We start from the raw sequence: 20,526 nt of genomic DNA on the forward strand, positions 1-20,526 counted from the left end.
GTTTGTACAGAAAAAACGATGATGAAAAGATTGTAGGGCTCCTGATGCAGTGGCAAGTGCAAACTGTACCTGAAGACACCTTGTGGGTGCAGCTATTTTGTAGGAGCTGATCTGTGGGACAGGAGACGGAAGGAGCAAATGCCATCCAATTATACTTGTGTGGATTGACATGGGGGGAACCAGACAGCCAAATTAATGTTACAATGTGGTGACACAGCATAACTTCAAACTTGATGACATGGGAGTTTCCAGTCTGGGTTTTCCTACGTAGCTGTAGTATTGCCCTGTCTAAATGTAGCTTTCCTTCTTTACTTTTTTTAAATGCTAGTTACATGGTAATTTAGGCCATTATGTAATTTGCTATATTGGAACAGAACGATTCGCTCTATTTTCCTTTGTTGAGGAGGAACAAAATCTAAGTAAATTTAAATCAAAGAATTCGGAGGTGGTGTTTAAAATTCTTGAGGAAGCAGGTAATCCTGGGTTTTGTTAAATGGGTTTTATTTAATGATTGCATCAGAAGCTCAATAGGTGGAGTCAGGTATGATTTTATTTTCCAGCTACATAAAACATGCCATTCCTTCCAACCCGATCATCTCCATGGTTCTCTCCAGCAGCTAAATACCTGTAGGAGTCGGAGTGATTCACTGGGAAACCACAGCCGTTTACAATGCCTCTATGTTGTCCTTGTCAGAGAAAGTTTAGCATCTTGCAACCCGTCCAGTGTTTTAATGAGCTTTGCTACCAAAGCTTCTACTGTGCTTCTCATTTCTGCAGTCATCTGTGTTTCAAGAAAAATTCCTGGGAAATACTGTCAACGTATTTGGGCTGTCCAAGATACCCTGCCGGCAGCAGGCCCTCGGATACTATTAACTGGCAGTGGCATTTGGGTGCTAGTTCTCTTTTTCGGTTGCTCCGAAAAAGCCCTGACATAGTGTTTTTTACAGAGTGCTCTGTAGGTGGATATATGCATATTTTTTTTTTATGTTTTGGCTTTCTTCCTCCTGCTCTCTTGTTGCACTAACATGGTGCTGGTATGATTCCTTGGAGTTGTTGCAGCAACTGCTCTTTAAATGTTGCTCTAATCAATTACTAGGGATGAAGGACCTTGTGTTCCATGTAACAATTTTAACTCATGGCCAAAGGTTGATGCTTGTGCCACAAAACTTTCTAAAGCTGCAAAAGGTATTCTGTGCTTTTTTTGGTGGCACAGAAGCACAGATTTAGCTGAGAAATAGCTCTGATCATCCTTGAAGTCCATGCATGCCACTGCATATCTACTGCATAGGGAGGGTGTTTTCAGAACTGGAAATTTCTCTTGTAGTTCAGTCTTGGTCCTGTTCAGCTGAGACCTGTTTCTGTGGGCCTTTCCAGATCAGCCAGGATTTCGGAGACGGATGCATAAGTAGGTGGATGTTAACATGTATGTGCTTACTCACAAGGACTTGGCCTGAGAGCAGCAGTTTGTTATGCTGTGGAGAACGTTAAGTGATGAGGTTTTGGTGTCCTACTTGTAACTGAGACCTCTGTATTTGCTGTCATTGGCCATTTCTGCCCCTATGCTTCAAAAATAGCTGTTCCAAGAGGAAAAAATAATAATGCAGAATTTTGTGCTCTCTTTTGACCCAGGGAAGCCTGAAAAAAACCTGGAAAGTCCAAGTCTTTACCTAACTGTGCTGTTGTGCATTTGTAGTTCAAGCAGCAGTGTTGTTCACGTGGAAACTGTCACCTGAAGGCTTAGCTTCACTCTCTCTGTCCTTGGTCCGTTTTGCAGCTGTGAAGCCGGTGGCTTTTGAAGTGCAAGTTTGCCATTGCAAGTGTAAGGCTGTGAGAGAGGATGGACGCTATCTCCTGACGCCTGTTTTCTCATGCTGTCTTGCCTCAGCAATTGCTTTACATACCTGCAGGTCTCTTGGTGATGAGCAGGGAGCCTGGGATGATTTTAGGCCGTGATATGGGCTGGAGTCAGGAAAGAAGCAATCTGAGAAAACTGCAGACTTGGATGCCACTGAATTATTACTGTAAAGCTAAGAGGCGAACGAGAGACAAATCAGTGGCTAGGAGCTTTAAACGAAGAGACAGCTTCCTCACATAGCAGCTCTGGCTGCTGCGGGCAATGGCTCTTGCACTTTCATAAGCTTATTTGACCTTATTTGTTGCCAAGATATTTAAGCATGCTTAGAAAACGTATATCGTGGTCATGTGGGATTTATGCTTGCCATCTCCTTGCTGTTGGCAGGGTAAGTCTTGGTATCCTAGCAGATACTTCGGAGTGGATTTGTTCTTGTAAGAGCCCTGCTTGCTCTTGGTGCTTTTGGCTTGTTCTTCTGGGTCACCAGGGCAGAAAGCCAACGTGCATGGGCCCTGAGGTGGCCCTGTGATCTGTTTATGTTGGGCAGCAGGCAAAGGTTAGAAAGTAGAGAGAGCGCTCTGGCACAGTTTTGACCTCCCTGGTTCTAAAGAGGTTACTTTACAAAAAGCAGAGCCTTGCTACAACTGTTCGAGTTTATTCTAATGTTGGGAGTCTGGGCAACTTGGTCACATTTATGGTATAAAGGAATAGTGTTGCTTCATGTTGTAAATGACAGGAGCTCGCCTGAGACACTAGAGCATCTGGCAGAAACTCCTTCCTCTTGCAGAGTGCTTTGTTCTTTTATCGGTAGGTCTCAAAGTGCTTTACAAAGGAAATTCCAACCAGCGACTCGTTGATGTAATGAAGAAAGTATTTAGCAGAAATCCAAGAGCTAACGTGTTTAGTTTACTACAGTTGTTCTCCCTGTTTTTACGGATAACACACTTGGCTAGGAGCTGAAGCAAGACTCAAACTCAGGTCTCCTGCTGCATCCCAGAGACCCTCTTTCTGCTAGGACAATCTGACCGTTTCCTAACGTAACTTCAAAACAGCCTAGCGTATTGGACAGTGATCTCCATCCCTGCGTTATCTCTGGAGGATGCTGGTTCCTGTGCGTTCGAATGAACTGCCCAGCGTCATGCAATGAGGCTAGTGGCAGAACCTGGGAGATGTAAATTCCCAGTTTCACACAGTCCGTCAAAAAATTTTAGCTAGTATCTTCATGGGGCTGCAGCTAGGGCTCATACACAATGTTTTTGTGACCTTATCAAGCTACTCTGAATTTGGTCTTTCAGCTCAGCGGAGCTAAATGGTCTTTCTTCTTTCCCCGTTTTCCTTGTGGGCATGTTTTGATTTTTGTCTCCCTTGTTAGGTATGCTTCTGTTTTCTTTCTGGTATCTTATATTATTGCTGTCCTGGCTTTAGAACGATCCTGAAGGCATGCCAGTTTTTAAGTAACTCATTGACAGATTTGGGGCAGGAAGGTCCAGGATCTGAATACATAGTTTCACTCCCTTTTTATGGCATCCCTTTCCCAGGGGCTGGCTTGCCCTTCTGGACCAAGGTACTTGTGTAACTCCTCTGACTTTAGCTGAAACTGACAGCTATGATGTGAAAGTCAGGGAGAAATGAAAAAGGATTTTGAGGAACATTCCAGAAAAAGTGTATTTTCATGGCAGAGCGGCTTCAAAACAAAGCAGACCTCAGAAAAACTGCTGGTAAAACTGCTTTCCATGGTGTGTAAAGAGCAGTTTCCTGAGGGTTTCCTTTGTCTGTCCTCTGCAGTAAGCACATAATAGGAAGGGCCCAACTTTATTATTTTTTTTTCCTTCCCCTCTTTGTTGGTGTTGTATCCTGCATGAGGGAGGGGGGGAGCAGGCAGTGTTTGAGTTGGCTACTTTAAAACCAAAATGGGATCGACCCATCCTGGAATGTAAAAACTCTCACGAAATCTGATCTCTGACCGAAGCTTTAGCGTGAGACGAAGGTGCTTCCAGGTGCCAGCGTTGGAGGCGTTCAGATAAATATGCGCATAGTCCTAAGGAGATGCACGTGGTGCCTCCTTCCCCGTAGGTGGTTATTTAGACTTGGACTAGGTGGGAAACCATTTTTTTGTGTAAAAAGGCATAAACGTACATGGTCATGTGATCTGTAGAAAGGGTGGTGGAGGTAACCCAAGGCCTCTTTTTCCAGACTTACGTAGTCCGAAAGTTACAGTACGCTCTCTGAAGACTTTCTGTGTGGCTTTAGAGGGTTTGGTTGAGGTTGTGTTGTTCAACAAGAGGTTTAGGCTAACTGGATGAAGCCATTCAGAGTATGGGGAGGGAGAGAGGGTTATACTGTGTAGCCATGCCCTTCTTTTCTGAAGGACATCACATTTGATTATTGGTGTATTAGTTTGTATGGAGATAAATTATTAACAGTGACTTCATCAAATCTCTAAAAAAAACCCCCCATTTCTCTCTTTTTTTTTTTCTTCTTGAAGATTGCCTGAATGTTATCTGTCCGTTCTTATAAATTCTTAATTCACTGCCTTTTCTCAGCCTCTTAGCTTGTAAAATGAGGCCAGTAGTGATTTAACTGATATCTTTGACATGCTTTCAAAGTACTGGATGTCTCTGTGGAGAATTCGTTCTCCTCTGTTCCCTCAGCTGTCCTGTGTGATTTTTCCCTGCTGCATTTTCGTACGATCTATGGAAAAAAAAAAAAATCAGATCTTCTAAACTTGGGAAAGCATTGATATTTTCTGTGAGAACTACTTCTCAATTTTAGACTCCTCCCTCTAATAACAGCCAAAATAAACATTGCACAAAATGCCCTTTAGTTATAGACCCTTCAGCATATGGGTCTGCTTAGTCCTTTACCCTCTCTCTCTCTCTCTCTCATAGCTGGGGACGAAGCAGGAGCTTAGCAGTTTCCTTCCCTGTTGAGCATTTTGATGACCTGTTTCTGCTGGTTCTGGGTTTTTCCAGACTAAGAAACCCTGTGGCTGGGTTTTGCTTTGATGCCCGGTCCAGTGTCTCTCGCTTCCTTCCCCCCAGCAAGGTGTGCACATGATGCAGAGCCTTTTTTTTTTTCACCCCTGCTTCAGGCTGAACGTGGGCTGCTGGCTGGTGAAGAGTCCTGTCTCTGCAGTTTCTGCAGAGGTGCAGGGAAGTAAGATTTGAGCATTTGGACTTTCAGTCTTTAGAAAACTCAGTGAGAGAGAACAGAGCAAGGAGGGGTTTTCTGTGGCTTTATTCCTCCTTTGAGCTCTCGGTAGCAGCTGCTGTTTGGGCGGATGGTATGAGAACCTCTCCCTGCAGGCATGTGCTTGTGTACCCTGTGCACGTGGAGTTGGTAGGTGGACCTGGCTCTGTAGCTAGATGGAGACTGGTAGGAAATGCAGTATTCTTCTCTCCTCCCTTCTTTGTCTTCCATTATTTGGCCCTAAATTCAAGCCTGGGTTCTGTTGTGTAGCGAATATAGTCTTGAAAGGAACTGGTTTGTTTTTCCTTGAAAGGAACTTGTTTGGTTTTTAAGATGCTCAGAGTTGGTTCTTGGCTCTGTCACAGCCTGCCTGACTCGGTCGTGTTGCTTAGCTTCCCTGAGCCTCTGTAAAGTGGAGAGAATAATGCTGGCTTACCTCTCAGGAGCAGTGTGAAAATAATTACAGGTGAAATGAGGGTGCTTGCACAGGATAATAACAGGAGCCATAAGTGTAGAGAATCCTAAAATACTTCATTTGGTTGTCAGTTTGTTATTAGCCTCTAAATAGGAGAGGAAATCTGTGCCCCTGCCAAACCTCTCAGCTTGCCTGGATGTTGACATGGGAAATCCTGTGCTTTGGCTCGTGGAAGGGGCAGGTGCTCATAGGGCTCTGAAACTACTCGCTGAGCCCCCTCTGTATGTGAATCCCCCATAGGGAGCTGAGCCAGAGCTGCAGCAAAATGCCAGGTTGTGTCTTGGCTGGGACGCTGCACGCAGCACAAAGCTAGGGCAGAGCTTTAGCTTCCGCGGTCAGTGTGCGAAACCGGTCGGCATCTCAACTTCAGCCCTCTCGAGCCGTATCTCAGCGTGACTGTGGACATTCAGTGGGGTGGAAATCTCGCTGAGCTACTCGCTGCTGGAGAAGAGAGTTTACCTTAGCAACCTTGGGCTGTGCCAGAGGGTGTAAGGCTGCACAGGGTGGTTGGAGGTATGTGTTTTGCAGAAGGCCCTTGGAATGAATCAGCCATGAATGTGCACATTTATCCGTCAGCATCAGGTCTGCTATGTGGGAGGAGGGGGAAGGATGGAGATAGCACGGCACGCGGAAAGAATGCAGGTTGGCTGGGGCTCTCTGCTCGCGGAGCAGTGACGGATCTGTCCGGCTGATCCCACGGCGGGGAAGGGCTGTTTGTTCTGAGCAATGAAGTAGGCTGACGGACGTGTTGGGAATGCGTAATTATTAACTGGTGTGCAAACTCTCAGCTAGGAGACGTGCTCCTTTCTCTAGCAGAGTGCTCCTCTGGACTCTGAGATATTACTGTGCATCTTGGAAATCTGGGCTAAGCGTGTCCCCCGCTCTGGTAGCTGGGAAAGGAGAAGAGGTACAGGCAGGCTGAGGTTGCAGGGAATGTGGAGACTTCCAAAAACATTGCTCGGCTCCCTGTAACATCTTGTCACCGTCTCACCTGCAGGGAAAGCTGGCCAGCAGCTGGAATGCTAGCTTTGCCTCTAGACATATGTGCCCCGCCTTTTGCTCTACTGGAGATTTCTGCAGGGTCTTGGACTTGGACCTTCTCCTACCTGGAGATCTGAGGCATGGAGCTATGCGGTTAACAGCCCATTTTAGCTATAAGCTCTCTATCTTACTTGTACAACTGAATTACTATGGGTATCTGAGCACCTCATGGTCTCTAACAAATATTTCATATGGACATTGTGAAGGTGAAGGAATGCTGTGAAATGCAGTAAGAGATGGAGTGAAAGTAGTAGATGCGAGGCTGTAGTAGTTGGGTTGCCTGTATATTTGACATAGGAATTAGGATTACAAGAAGAAACATTGATTGATAAGGTGCTGAGGGTGTGCTGTTCTTCAAGTAGAAATCCTAGAAGCAGAGGACATCCGAATCAGGAGTGCCATCCCCCAGAAACAGGCAGAGGCCTGTGGAGGCAGCGTGCGTCTGGCCTAACAAGCCAAAACCATCTCTGCCAGCTGAAGCCACATGGGGCGAGGCAGGAACTGTATTGCTGGTTGTTGGCTTGAGCTGAGATGGGAGTTCCAGCTGTGAAAACTGCCTTTCCTTTTAGAAGATGGCCTGGCCAGATACGTTGACAGCTCAGATGTCCAGGAATGTGTTTGCAGGTATCACTGAGCAGAGATTCGGTGTTAAGTGGGACTGGCTGTTCTTGCAGCAGCAGAGTAGCAACCGCCCAAAACAGCAGAAAAATAATATAATCGGCAAACGGTGCAGGGATGGCTGTTGGCTATAAGCCACGTGCTCTCTGCTTTTGGTGGGAAGCAATTGGGTTATTTGACTCCTAACTTGGTAATGTTTTTAAAGGGCAGGGGAAAGAAGGGTTTGATACCTTTGCAAACAGCACGTGGCAGGGAATCGTAGAACAGGTGGCTAGGCAAGATTTTCTGGGTTTTCACTTAACTTTCCACTGGTTTTCACTTAACTTTCCACCGCTGACCAGTAGTATAGCTAGAAGGAAAACCACTGCTTAGTGCCTCAGTTTTGCTATGTAAAACGGAGGTACTTGCCAACCTTGTGCAAGTTTTCTGCCATCTAATCACTCACTGTTTGAGGCTTGCTTAAGGATGCTGCAGATGACTGAAAAACTATTTTTCTTTCTGAGGCATGTTTGCCATGTGTTGCACTTCGCCATCTGTTACATAATAGCTTTTGCTCTATTTTTATGATTGTATTTTTTACATTCCCCGAATGAAATTGCAGTCAGCCTGTAAAATGATTGACCTGAACAATTGGGGTGACAATGCTTAATTGCACCTCTCAGATAGCTGAGTTACAGTGCAGGGCAAAGCAATCAGCTTTGCAAACCCGCAGCATACAGAAAATAGTCGATATTGTGTGCAGCAAGAATTTATGACAAATACTTGGGAAAGCTGAACCTGAGATTTGGACCCAGTTCCCATTGAAGAGACTTGGGATTTCATTCCTTAGGAGCAGTGACCCAAGGAAAAGTCAGCTTTTTTTAAACATAACCAGAGCACAGCATGTTTGTACCAATGTTGCATGCTAACACTTACCCTGCCAAAGTAAACGCCCCACTGAGTACGTTCCCTGCTGTGGGAGGGTGAGAGTGAAGCAATGCGTGGCAGAAGATACCATCTCACATAACACACAATGGGGAAGTGCTCTGAGACAGCAGTGATGAGATCAGGCTCCTAAGTGACACTGAGCTGAGCAGGAATTGGACTCAAGCCATTAAGGAGGTTTGACTGTCTCAACTATACCACATGCAGAGTTGCAGGAGTTTTTGTGCTTTTTGGAGTAAATTTCCGTTATGCCCTTTGTAGCAAAGGGGGAAAGGATATATTCAGAGATAGAAGGTAAAACTTTGGATCTGGCTTCCTTAAAACAAATCCATCCAGCTTCTGGACCAGAGAAAATAATATGTGCTGTAGGAATTAATTATCTGCTGCTGCTTAGCTGCTTTAGCTTCTCCACCCACCCCCACCCTCTTCCTTATTCCTTCCTGGTCTTTGAGAGCCATTTAAAAATGATCCATTTATGGATACTAACTCCATTAGTATGGAGTTATTTGTTTGCACAGCACCTACATCATGCTGGATTGCCTCTGGTGGTTTGTGCTTATGCTGATGTTTCCAGGCTCATGCAAAACACCTCCTTTAATTTCGATGTTTAGTTTTCCTGCACTGATGTTGCTGGACCAGTGGTGTCTTCCATCTACAGCTAGGCAAGCCGCCGTTTTTGTTCTGCAGTTTTGCATGAATTCGGTTGGGCACGCCAAAGTAGATGCGCATTCCAGTTTCACAGATGCCAGAGAACTGCTTGTGGACTTTGGGGGAGAAATGCGAGTGTTAATGGCTTCTGAAAAGCAAGCCCTCGAGTGTTGTTCACACCAATAGGACTTTCCTATTGACTTCAGCAGGATTTGCTTCAAACGCTGGCAGACATCAAGGTAATTCCGAGACGTGGGGATGGCAGCGAGAAAAGACAGTCAGACCTGCATGTTTTTAATGGACGCCTCATCTGCAGGGAAAAGAAAATGCAATTTATTTTTAACACCTTTCTAATTCTAAAATGTTGATATATTAAAAAGATCAAATGATAGTTGACTTTCTTGTGGCTTCTTCTCACACAACCGCCCTGCTTCCTCTGGTTTCTGTCTGCAAGAGCTGCCACCCTGTACTGACTTTCCCTCGCTGTGAACTTGCATGCAACATAGCACACTAGGGATCGAACATAAATAGCATCTCTGAAAGCTACTTTAACTACAAATAACAACTGTTAGCCTGGCAATACCTTGTTTTTTTAACATTGCAAAGAAAATTTTTATGCAAATCAGTCTGTTTTTCATAATTGGTTTGCTGTTTATTATTATTATTTACTGCAGTAGGCGTAATAAATGGAGCGTGCATGGCCCTTGGGATGTTGTGTCCTACGTGGGAATATTTTTGATCACATACCCTGATATTTGTTTCTCCTTTTACCTGAGAGACTTTAGAGCTGTTGAATTGTGTGACCTTGTAGGTTAATGACAGCTCTGGAACAGAGTTGCAGCGCTTCTGCCTATCAGGAGGGAGTAATTAGCAAGTTACTGATAGTCAAAAGAAGTTGCAACATGAATTCCAGCCAGCAGAGCATGGTGGCTTTCCCATACAGGGCTTGTGTGGCCCATCCTGGCCAAAAAATAACTGTTTTTTTAATTATATATATATATTAAAAAAAATACTCCCAGGGTGTGGAATCCAGTACAGATAATGAATGCTTCTATATGAAAGCTGCAGTTCATACAGATATGTAATCTGATCTTCCCACTTTTTCTGCTAAACACATTTGTTAGACTCTTGCTGGCCATCATGTTCTCCTGTCATGGGAGTCGTTACTCAATAGGCACTTGCTTTGGGGAATAAATTCCTTACTCTTCTCAGTGTCTGTGAGGATTTTTACTTTGTCTGCTTTATGCCAATATAGACTGGAAATAACTTGCTCAGAGTCCTTAAAATTACTTCTAGTCCAAATGGAGCGAACTCTGCAGTTGGTCTCATGAACCATGAGACCGCGTCTCCTGGCAGACCTCTCCCGACCAGTTTTGGTGCGATGACTTGTCGGCAGCGCCCGATTCCCGAGGCACCGAGGAAGCCGAGTCTGGGGTGACTTTGCCCATCGCGGGGCTGGCGTATTCAAACTTCAGGCGAGGATGGCCTTTGTCACCAGTGCAGCCTCCTTTAGAGAAATTGGCCTTGACGGGACACATGCAGGCATCATTGCTCAGGGCGCGCGATGCCCCGCACCAATGTCAGCCAAGCGTGGGGCACGCCGCTGTCTAGGACAAGCATGTCCCCACAAGTCCCATCTCATACCAGCCACATTGCTGTGGGCATTCACACAGAACTGTAATGGGGAAAGAAACTACTGTGTAAGCAGGACTGTGTGGCCCAGCTGCAGGCAAAGGATTGGCACCCCTGTGCCCCTGGGCCGCTTCTTTGATCCAGCTGCCTTTCTGTGGCTATTTTCTGCCCTTTTCCAGTAGGATATAACTCTGTCTTTTATTTGACCTCTCTCTGGAGTGATTTGCCTCTAAGGCAGACCTTTCGGTGTCTCAGAAACCCTGCAGCATAAAGAGGAAACACAAAGGGATGAGATTTTCCCTTAGTCCTTTTCAGTGAACTTAAGCTTGATTGACAAGCCCTGTTCTAGTGCTGGCCACTGGGATTTCCTAGGCCTAAGTGTTAATGGATTTTTGCATTAATGCTTTGTGTGTAAATCCCAGCTTCTGCAGCCGAGTTGCTGGTTGTCCCTCAAATGAGGCTGTTGTTTGGTAGTCTCCTGGCCTTTCTGCGGGGGGCATATTGCCTTTCCTTTTTTTCCTCCAGGAGGCAGCAACATGTCCCCAGTTGTGCTTTGGCTTAGCCTTGCTCTTTCTTTGTCCAGTTGATATTTAATTAACCGGAGCAACAGCAGCTTCCCCCACTTACCCTCCTGAGCATTTCCAGAGTTGGCTGGATTTTGCTGTTCCAGAGTTATTTTGGTGACATGCTAATCCCGCTAATCGCTCATTTTCTGCTTTGTCCCGAGGAGAGTGATTTGTTTCTCCATTTAACGTATGCTCCTCCTTCACCTCCCTCTTTAACTTGCAGAGTTTGAAAGTGGCTGACCAGTTTCGGGTGAAGGCTGAGAAAGAGAAAGTTGCCAAGAACTTGGAGCTGTTGAACTTCCTCCTCAAAACCGTGACTCAGCAGGTGAGTGCGTGACCTGATCCTGGGCAGGTTTGGCTCCCTAGCATACCAGCCATGTGACAAGTGGCTCTTCTCCTTCTGAACACCACCAAGGCCTCTTTCAAATGTCACACAAGAATTTTGCCACGTGACCGCTCCATCACTACATCCCTCCTCACTTCTTACTTAAGGTATACCCCTGGAGAGAATGCCTAGCTGGATTTGAGGACAGAAAGAGCCCTCATGTCTGAAGGAGTAATACATAGCTCTTGTGAGCTGTCTCCCAAGTGCTCATTAAAAAGATTCGTGCAGTGTTCTGTGGCATCTCCCTTCTTAAAGAATTAGGGTCTGGGGGATGGTGAGAGCGAGCTGTTTTGTGTCCCGGCAGAGCGCTCTCTCCTCTTCGCTGAGTCCCAAAGACTGTGTTGCTGTTCTCCCTCAGAAGCTTTGTGCGTGGGAGTGAGGCTTTGTTCTGGGGCTTTGTTTCCCCTAATGAAAAGTGGCTTTTTCGAACATGCGAAGATTTTCTAATAGGTGACAAAATAAGTTTCCAACGTGGTCTTATTTACTGGAGCAAAATAACACAAGCAGAATTACTGAAGCCCAGTTTCCTACTGATAAGCGCTGAGCTCACACAACAACCTGTTTCTTTGTGAAGACCTAATAGGAAAGTGGGTGGAGGAGAGAGATTATTTCCAAGGCTTCTGTAGGAACTGAATAGCCTTTGAGACGCCCCCTTCTATCTGCTTTACTGAGATAGTGCAGTGGGTCACAGAAGCTGTAAGAAGCAGCCAGAGACAGCTTGACTGCATCCTTTAGAAACCAGACTGAAAATGCTGCTGTTTTTTCTTTTAGATGGGTACGTAGTCATGTGTCTCCTCCCCCTCACCCCCAGCCATGGCCTGGAAAGGAGAGAGGACCAAAGGACCATTCAGTGCTTTTGATGTCAGTACAGTTCTAGCTGTTTGACTCATGCCTCTCATGCGCTTGGAGCCCAGTTTTCAAGCAGCTGTAGCTGGTGGCATGCTGTGCCTTAACTAGTTTTTGCCCCCAGATTAAAATATTGCTGTGAAAGGGCTCAGGAGAGTAGCATGCAGGAGCCGGGTGGGTCTGTGTGTTCCTGTTTTATCTTGAGGACAGCCTGTGCCTTGCTGCTGTGTGTGCCCAGGCTGAGTTTACTCTGAAGATTGATAGTTTGTGCTTGCTTCTTGCAGAAGCTGCCTGTGGAGTTGGTGGAGGTGGACAAAGTGCTGGTAGCTCTGAACCAGAAAGAAGGCATTGGGAAGTCAGCACGTCTCGACTCTCTGTACTGGAACGCCATGCGCTGGCTGAATTATACGTACGTATGCATGGCTTTCTGGCCTCTTGGCTTGCCTAGGGGGCCAACTGCCTGTCCTACTCATCTTTGTTAATGTGGGGAAGTGGGAAGAGAAGGGAAATGCGGGTGCTGAGCTCAGGCTGGAACTTGGGTCTAAACAGTGAAGTTGAAGTGCACCCACAGGCTTCTTGTTTCAGGTGCTTACATGCTTAGAATTGATCCTTGATAGGAAAAGATTGTAAGCTCTCTGACCATGCCTTGCTACTGGAGGTTAGCAGGGTTGATCTCTCAAATATAGAGCACCTGATTTCAGGGGTCCTGAGCAGTGGCTTGGTGTAAGAGCCACTGTCAAAGGTGCAAAGGAATTTGTGGTCTGGGATGCGTCACTCGGCTCTTACTGCATCCCTATGAATTGCTTCTGCAAACGTGAGGCTGGAGGGAAAGAGTAGCTGCCCTGGAAAGGGACTGAATACCAGAGATTACATGCTTCACTCCCCTTCAGTGGTTTTTGGGCTCTCCTTAGTGCCTGGATGCCCAGCTTGATGTTTGGAATGGGTGCCTCGCAGTTCCAAAAGCTGAAGAGCATTCAATCTTCATGCTTATTACCCCTGCATTAAATGCTGACTGGATTTGACTTTTGCTCCAAGGGAAAAGCACAGGATCTTCTTCTTCTTTCTATCAGTGATTTGCAAACAGATCTTTTGTTTCCTGTGCCTGGTGGCAGCACTTCACAATGCGCACAGCCTTACAGAAGTGCTGGGCGCTTGGCTAATGACGGGGAGCTGCGGCCCTGGTTTCAGTGTGGGGGTGGCCTGGTTTGCAGTATCTTAGCCCCGCAGGAGGCTCTAGGGAAAACGCTTGCACGCAGCTCACTGTGAAAGGACTCGCAGGCAGGGAGGAATCATATATGGCAGCTGAAACTGTTGTGCCCCCTCTTAATGCCTTGAACAGGGTAGCAGAGCATGCTGGCCTCACCCAGCCCTGTGAGGCAGCCCCACAGCACCTGGTCTGTCCTTTCTCCCTTTCCCAGTCTCAGGCCGGTCCCTTGGCCCTCTACTGCCATGTTTGGCCCAAGGACAGGGCCTGTTTTAGCAGTGAGCAGAGACTGCTGCTGGGAAGGAGAGGGGTTGCTAAGGATTCGGTAGGAAATACCGGGGTTATGCATGCTGTGTGGGGAACGGATTGGGCTTCGGAGGTGTAGCCTGCTGTCACTGTTGGCGCCAGCTTGCTTTGATGCCCAGAGATCTCTGTGCAGGTGAGTTGAAACAAGCCTATGGCAGATGGGGTTTGTGGCCTGGACCCTGGCAGAGGTGCTGAGAGGCAGGTGTTAACGTCAGATTGCTGAGACAGCTCTTTTCCACCTTGGGAAAATTATCCAGAAAAGCTTCACATAAAAAAAAAATTGGGCCATGGCATTACAGCCAGGTTCCTTTTCAGGATTTCTCTTTTGGGGACTGAGCTGGTACAGAGCGATGTAGACTGGGTGGTAGCAAAGCCATCGACTAACTCTGCCAGAGAAGAGAGCAGAGGCGGCCACTCTTGCAGGTGAACAGAAGCTGCCCAGATGAGCTTAACGTAGTCCATGAGGGGGTTTTGCTGGAAAGATTTAATAGTGCAGTGGAGGCCTTGCTGGGGCTCTCATCCTGGACAGACAGCACCTTGATAGCCTTGTGCAGACCCGAAGGCGAGAGTGCTTGAGAAGGCGGTAAGTACAGCATTATCTGGTCAGTAGAAAGGCGGTTCTTTCTCAAGCCTTAGTGCCTCCTTGCATCCTGGTCCAGCTTCTTGCAGTTCAGTGAGCCAGCCCCATGTGCAGAGTGAGGACCATCTCCAGGGGTAGTGCTCATCCTTGCAGCATGCCTGTGCCTCCTGCAATGTTCTTGTGCTTCTGCCTGTTTGTGGCCTGCCTGTAGTGTAGATCCCACTGCTCCCTGGCTGTGAACTGAGTTGCTCTTGATTTTTGGCATTCTTTCTGCAGGAAACCCAAGAAAGAGAAGACAGCAGTTGCCAATAAGCCTGCCCAGGGAGCAGAGCCACTCAAGCGGAAGAAGAAAGGTTTCCTGCCAGAGAGCAAGAAACGCAAGAATCGCAAGAAACACGTCCAGGAGAATGGGATAGCACCAGTCGCTAGTGAAGGTGGAGCCACAGCAGCCCCAGAAGAACAGCCCGAGGGAATAGACTCCCCTGTGCAGAAGAAAGGCCTTGTGCCCAGTAGCAGGAAACACAAGAAACACAAATTGGCAGGCAGAGGGGAGAAAGCTGTTAATGGAGAAGATGCTGTGGCTGACAAGAAAAAGAGGAAGAAGAGGAACAGAAAAAGGAAAAGTGATGCAGGTAATGAAGCTGAGCAGGTTCCAGCTGCTAAGAAAGCCAAGGCGAACGTCAACCAGGAGACCCAACAGAAACAGGGCAAAGCCAAGAAGAAAAGGAAAGTGAAAAAGGCTCCAGTGCTGCAGGAGTAAACTCCATAGGAGTAAACTCACCCAGGCCTGGCAGGGCCAGTGTGGCTCGGAGGACTGTTTTAATGACTTTATAACTATATTTTTTACACCCTCCTTGAATTTTAATAAACCTTCCATGATACTGAGCTCTAGAGCTGTGAAACTGTCTTTTGTCTGTGATTCAGCTAAGTACAGGGAGCTTCAGGAGGTCAGATCCCCTCCAGGCTCTGGCAGATGCCCACTCTCTCCTCTGTGCTTGGGAGTACAGGCTCCTTTTCCCACATTTCTCAGAGGCAAAACACGAGCCTCTGCCGGCCTTGCTGGCTCTGCCACACAAGAGCCTTGCTTGGATTCCTGGGGGAGTGGTGGTAGGTGTTTTAGCACTGCTGAGTTGGAGGGTCAAGCCCTGTGGCAGACTCAGAAGTGACCTCTAAAGGGACGTTTCTCTCCTGCCCAGACCCGGCGATGCTCGCAGCTTTTCCAGGTTGGGAGCTGCCAACTCCCTCAAACACTTGGGGGTTAAATGGGCTTGCATGTGCTTATTCTCGGATTAAATGTATCTAATTTGGGCTACTGAGGCATCATCAGTAACTCCCATGAAACAACTGAAATGGTTAATTGATTTGTTCGTCTGCCGGGCCAGCAGGCTCTGTGCAGCCATGCAAGGCACTTGTTAACAGCAGGCTTATAACAGTCTGTGAAGGTGACTGCTTGGAAACGCATCTGCTTGTTTGTCCAGGAGCATCTGAATGCCAGAACGCCATCACCTCTTTGGAGAGCACCAGGACCAGGTTCTCCGATGTGTCAGGTACCTGGTTCTTGCTAGGAATGGAGTCCGCAAGTGTCCGAAACCCCATTTGTGTTGCGGTTCCCTCTGAGGCTTCCTCACCCCACCTGCTCACCACCGCACTCCTGGAGGATGGGAGGTGTGAGTTGGTGGCTGGCCTGTCCCAGCATTGGAGTCCCCAGGTGGTTTTTACGTGCTCTCCTTCCTCCTGCAGAGGAGTCTGGTGCTGGTCCCGCCGGAAGCAGACGGCTGCCCCGGGGTCTGGAGCACAGCAAAGGGCACTGGAGCTGGGCTGTTCCCATTGTTCCTTCCGGCTCTCCTGCAGGTGTGTCTGAACTAGCAGTCGTAGATAAGGGCGCCGGAAATGTCATGTTGCTTTTGGAGGAGTGAGAGCGGAGCCACAAAGGGCTGTGTTTGCCCATGGCTGTTTATCTGCCTTTGCAATGGCTCCTTTCTCCAATGGCATAACTCCCTGGGAGACAGCTGTTGGCAGCAGTGCAAACACGTTCGGTTGCAAAGCCCCGGGTAGGTACAGCCCTTTTTGCATTTTCATGTCGCAGCAGTGATCCTGGAAGGCAGGAGCCAGCCTGCTGCGCTTGCCAAGGAGTGCGCTAGCTCCCGTTAGCCACAGGAGAGGGCTGGAGCTTCTGTGCCGGTCTCTTGGCAGGGCTCGGCAGTGAATGTCCTTCCTTTGCCTGCCTTTTGCTTTCCTCCTTTGCAGCTGGCACACGAGGGAGGCAGGACTGAGGAGCGGTTTGTCGTTGCCGTGGTGGATGCAGCCCTTGTCTGTCCTGGGTGAGGCGAGGTGGACGGACCTCATCCTCCTTTCTGTGCCTGTAAGAAGGATGTCCTTGGTCTTCGCACAGCTTCACCTGCATAGCTAGAGGAGAAACAGTGTGTGGGTGTGGTGAGCTGGGAAACAAGGCGAGCACACAGGTATGCAGGTATGTCGCGAGTGGACAGACAGCATTGGGTCCCCCTGGGCAGTCTCATTAACCACCTTGTCCAGGTGAGCAGCAGGGGTACAACTTGATCACGCCCTGAGAACTGAACTTGGGGCTCACGTCACCAGGGCTGTGAGCAGCCTGGAGCAGGGCCAGGGCTGTGCCACGCTGGGCTCTCTGGTTTGGATAATGCTGCCTTGCTCTTCTGTGGGAACATGAGCCTGCTCATGGACCTGGCAGGTGATGGCAGAGCGGGTACCCTAGGTTCACAGCAGGGCCTTCCGCCCGAGAGCAGAAGGGGTGAAGCCTTGTGGTGTTTCCCCACCCCAGCTGGTTGTGGCTTCTGCCTGCATCCTGGATTGCTTCAAGGACCAGTTGAGCTCTCTGTCACTTGCGTGCTCAGAGATGCAATTGTAGCCATGCTGCAGGAGAGCAGGAAATCCTGGTGGAAATAACGGTATTCTGGAGCATCTCTCCTATGAAGAAAGACTGTGAGAGCTGGGCCTGTTCAGTCTGGAGAAGAGAAGACTGAGAGGCGATCTGATCAACATGTATAAATATCTGAAGGGGGAATGTCGAGAGGATGAGGCCAGTCTCTTCTCCGTGGTGCCCAGCAACAGGACAAGAAGCAACGGGCAGAAACTGAACCACAGGAAGTTCCACCTAAACCTGAGAAAAAACTTCTTCACTGTGAGGGTGACAGAGCATTGGAACAGGTTGCCCAGAGAGGTAGTGGAGTCTCCTTCGCTGGAGATATTCAAAAGCCGTCTGGACGTGATCCTGGGCAATATGCTCTAGAGGACGCTGCTTGAGCAGGGAGGTTGGACTAGATGATCTCCAGAGGTCCCTTCCAACCTAAACGATTCTGTGATTCTGTGAAAGCCTTTCGTGGTGCTCTCGGCAGAGCTGCCACAGCAGGCTGAAGTCTTCTTCCCCTGCATAGTACGGGGCAGGGCCAGGGCCCTCCCTAGGGACAGACATCACCTTCTGGATCTGCTCTTTCTAGCTTGCTGCTGCCAACCCATGACTGCTCGCTGGAGCAAGCTGAGTTAGAGAGGTCAGTCTCTCCAGGCAGCTCAGCCAGTAAAGGGAGGGAGCCTTCAGCTATCTGCAGAGACTGTGTCTGCTGGCACCCCAGAGCCACCACCCTCCTGCAGGGGCCACTTCTGCCAGCGAGGCCTGAGCCACAGGAATGAGCCAGGGCCCCTGAGGCTGGCTGAGTGGCTCCGGGATAACTGCCCGTGTGAAAGAGCCTGAGCGTTCGTGCGAGTCAGTTTGTCACTGTCCTCTTGGGGAAGAGACCAGGGAAGGGCAAGGCATGAAGTCAAAGTCCTGCTATTTGTTTATTCAGCATTTGAAGAGCAGTAAAGGGGAGAAGGGGCAGAAAAGCTGCGAGGCATTGGGCAAATTGTGCTTGGGTAACAACTCCGTTGCCAATTAAATGACCTGACTTTAGCCTGGCTTTAATGTGCAGTTTATAGAAAGCAGTCACTAACCTACTGAGTCAAATCTTGTTTCGCTGGCGCTTACTTGTGCCTTTTAACAATTGCAAAGGTTTCATTTTGCTTGATTTCGTGTCCTTCAGGGAACAGAGCAAGCTTTGATTTTAATGAAGCCTTTTCTTTTCAGCTGTCCTGAGCTCAGAAGCTCTTTGGCCGTGGTTAGAGCTCAAGGGTTCTTCTGCATGCAAGAAAAGAGCTGCAGGCGCTAAGACCCTCGAGCTGAAGGGAAGCTGTGCTGGTGGTCTCTGGATGCAGCGCTGGAGCATGGCCTTTGCCTGAGGCAGGTGGAGTGGCAGGAGGAGCAGGGACGTGAAGGACATTTTCCCATCCAGTGCTTGCTTCTTGTGTGAAAGCTATAGTTTTAACTGAAGTCATGACTGTTTGGTCCCAGGGTGCCAGCCCAAATGCTCTGTTCCCTTATGTGCATAGCAGTGCTTCTGCCTTGAGGATTTTGCATCACATCGTTGGCTGTCCCCTTTGCCTAGGACAGGCAGGACCGGGTAAGAAGAGTTGGTGCTGAGTTGCTAGTGGAGGATTTGGACAGGGTAAAGGCTGAAAAGAAGCTGGCTCATCTGTGCAGGGGAGTGAGGCTGCATATGGCGGACAGGTGAAGCTGGCCAGGAAAAGCTGTCCCTTGCAAAAGGGTCTAAAAGTCTGCCTGTCCTGAGCGGGAACAGCCATATTCAGGTCTCCGTCTTCCCTCTGAAGCTCATCCTGGGAGCTGCGCTGTTCTTGATCTGTCTACGTCTTTCAAATTTCTGCCATGGCAGGAGGTTCTGCAGGGGGATCCAGACAAACAGTGGCTGGCTCAGCCAGGCAGGGCAGCCAGCACATGCTGGGCCAGGGGAGTTGAGCCAGGCTTAGAGAGGGGTTAGGGCTGAAAAGCTGGTGGTGGCGGCAGTAGTATGCAGGGCTATGAGCGGGAGGAGGCCAAAGCAGGGCGATAAAAATCTCGGAGCTGAGCAGGAAGGAGAGAGGCTGTGAATGGAAGGAGGAAGGTTTCAAGACAGGAGAGATGAGAGGGTCAGTGCTGGGGGATTTGGAGCTAGGGAGGAGCAAGGGGCCTCTGGGACAGGGATCTCAGTGCTCCAGACAAGGCAGTGAGGGTGGGAATCTGGAGGGCGAAGAAGAGGGCACTGGGGAGAGAGCATGTCACTGGGGAGAACAGCCCAGCCTGGGGCTGTTTTGGGAGAAAGTGCACCTAGGACTCACTGATTCTATAGTCCTGTTCTGTCCCCCGTGTTGTCTTTTGTGCTGCTGGGTTGTGTAGGTGCATTGGTATTTGTGGTTTCCTCTCCCAGGAGCAGACGCAGAACTGTGAATGGCAAGGAGATGGAGTGAGAAAGATGCTAACAAGGCTAGTGGGGCATTAGCCATCCTGCAGCTGGCAGGGACCCGGTGATGCTGGAGAAGCCATGGGTTTTGATGCCAGCAACATGTTCCTGTGGGATAGGAACTGTGATATGGACGTGCAAAGCACTAGCACTGATGAGTCATTTGTGGCCAGGATGCTCCTTTCCATCACAAGTGACAAGTTCAGTAGCTGTGATCTGCTCATCAGTAGCCATCGTCTGGGGCAAAAAAAAAAAAAAAAAAAAAAAAAAAAAGGTAGATGCAATAGCTTTTCTGGTAAAGTGCATGACAGAAAAACCAACGAGCTTTCTGAATTTGGGGTTGCTGGAAAAAAGTGAGCGTTAAACCTATTTCCAGCCATTCCCAACTTATGTAAAACAGGGCTTGGGCCAGGCACAACATGTACCTAGGAGACACCTAAAAGCCAGGGGAAGAGCACGCATCTGGTCTTGCTGTCTTCAGAAGCACTTCACAGGGAGTCCAGCATGCAGAATAGTGAGCTAGTTTTTTTTTTTTTTCTTTCTCCTTTCCCAAAGACAAACCCCGACTGTACCAAACTGTCCCATCATGAGGGGACCTCATCACTGGCACTCTGCTCATCTCTGTAAGGCCCTAGGCCAGCAGGGGTTATTTTAGTCTTTGGGCTGGTGATATGTGAACCTGCCAGACCAGGATTCAGGTTTGTCTCTGAACCTGGGCTGAGGTGTCACCATCCCCCGTCCAACATCTTAGTAGAAGCAGGGCTGAATGGCTGCATGTCTCTGCAGGCTCTTAAAAGGATTAAGCCCTTGAAACCAGAAGCCCTAAAGCTACAGAAAGCGGCTTTCTGGTGCACCCTGCTGATACTACTGTTCGTGGCGCTCGCTGCCTTGACGTTGAGCTTGGAGAAACCAGCCAGGAGGCTGGACTGAGTTCTCGTCTGGTGGGAGGCCGTC

At 48.5% G+C, this 20,526-nt stretch overlaps 1 protein-coding gene across 1 annotated transcript in view; it reads left to right on the forward strand.

The window, feature by feature from the left end:
* The window catches only part of MYBBP1A (MYB binding protein 1a), a 60,993-nt gene extending 45,836 nt beyond the window's left edge, over positions 1 to 15,157 (forward strand). Inside the window, exons 25-27 of the mRNA XM_068910450.1 lie at positions 11,169 to 11,270; positions 12,461 to 12,585; positions 14,543 to 15,157. Coding sequence (XP_068766551.1) covers positions 11,169 to 11,270; positions 12,461 to 12,585; positions 14,543 to 15,026 — 711 coding nt within the window. The 3' untranslated portion in view covers positions 15,027 to 15,157. The remainder of the gene's footprint in view (positions 1 to 11,168; positions 11,271 to 12,460; positions 12,586 to 14,542) is intronic.
* Positions 15,158 to 20,526: the final 5,369 nt, after the last annotated feature.

The sequence above is a fragment of the Struthio camelus genome, chromosome 16, assembly GCF_040807025.1.
Source record: "Struthio camelus isolate bStrCam1 chromosome 16, bStrCam1.hap1, whole genome shotgun sequence".
Classification (NCBI taxonomy): domain Eukaryota; kingdom Metazoa; phylum Chordata; class Aves; order Struthioniformes; family Struthionidae; genus Struthio; species Struthio camelus.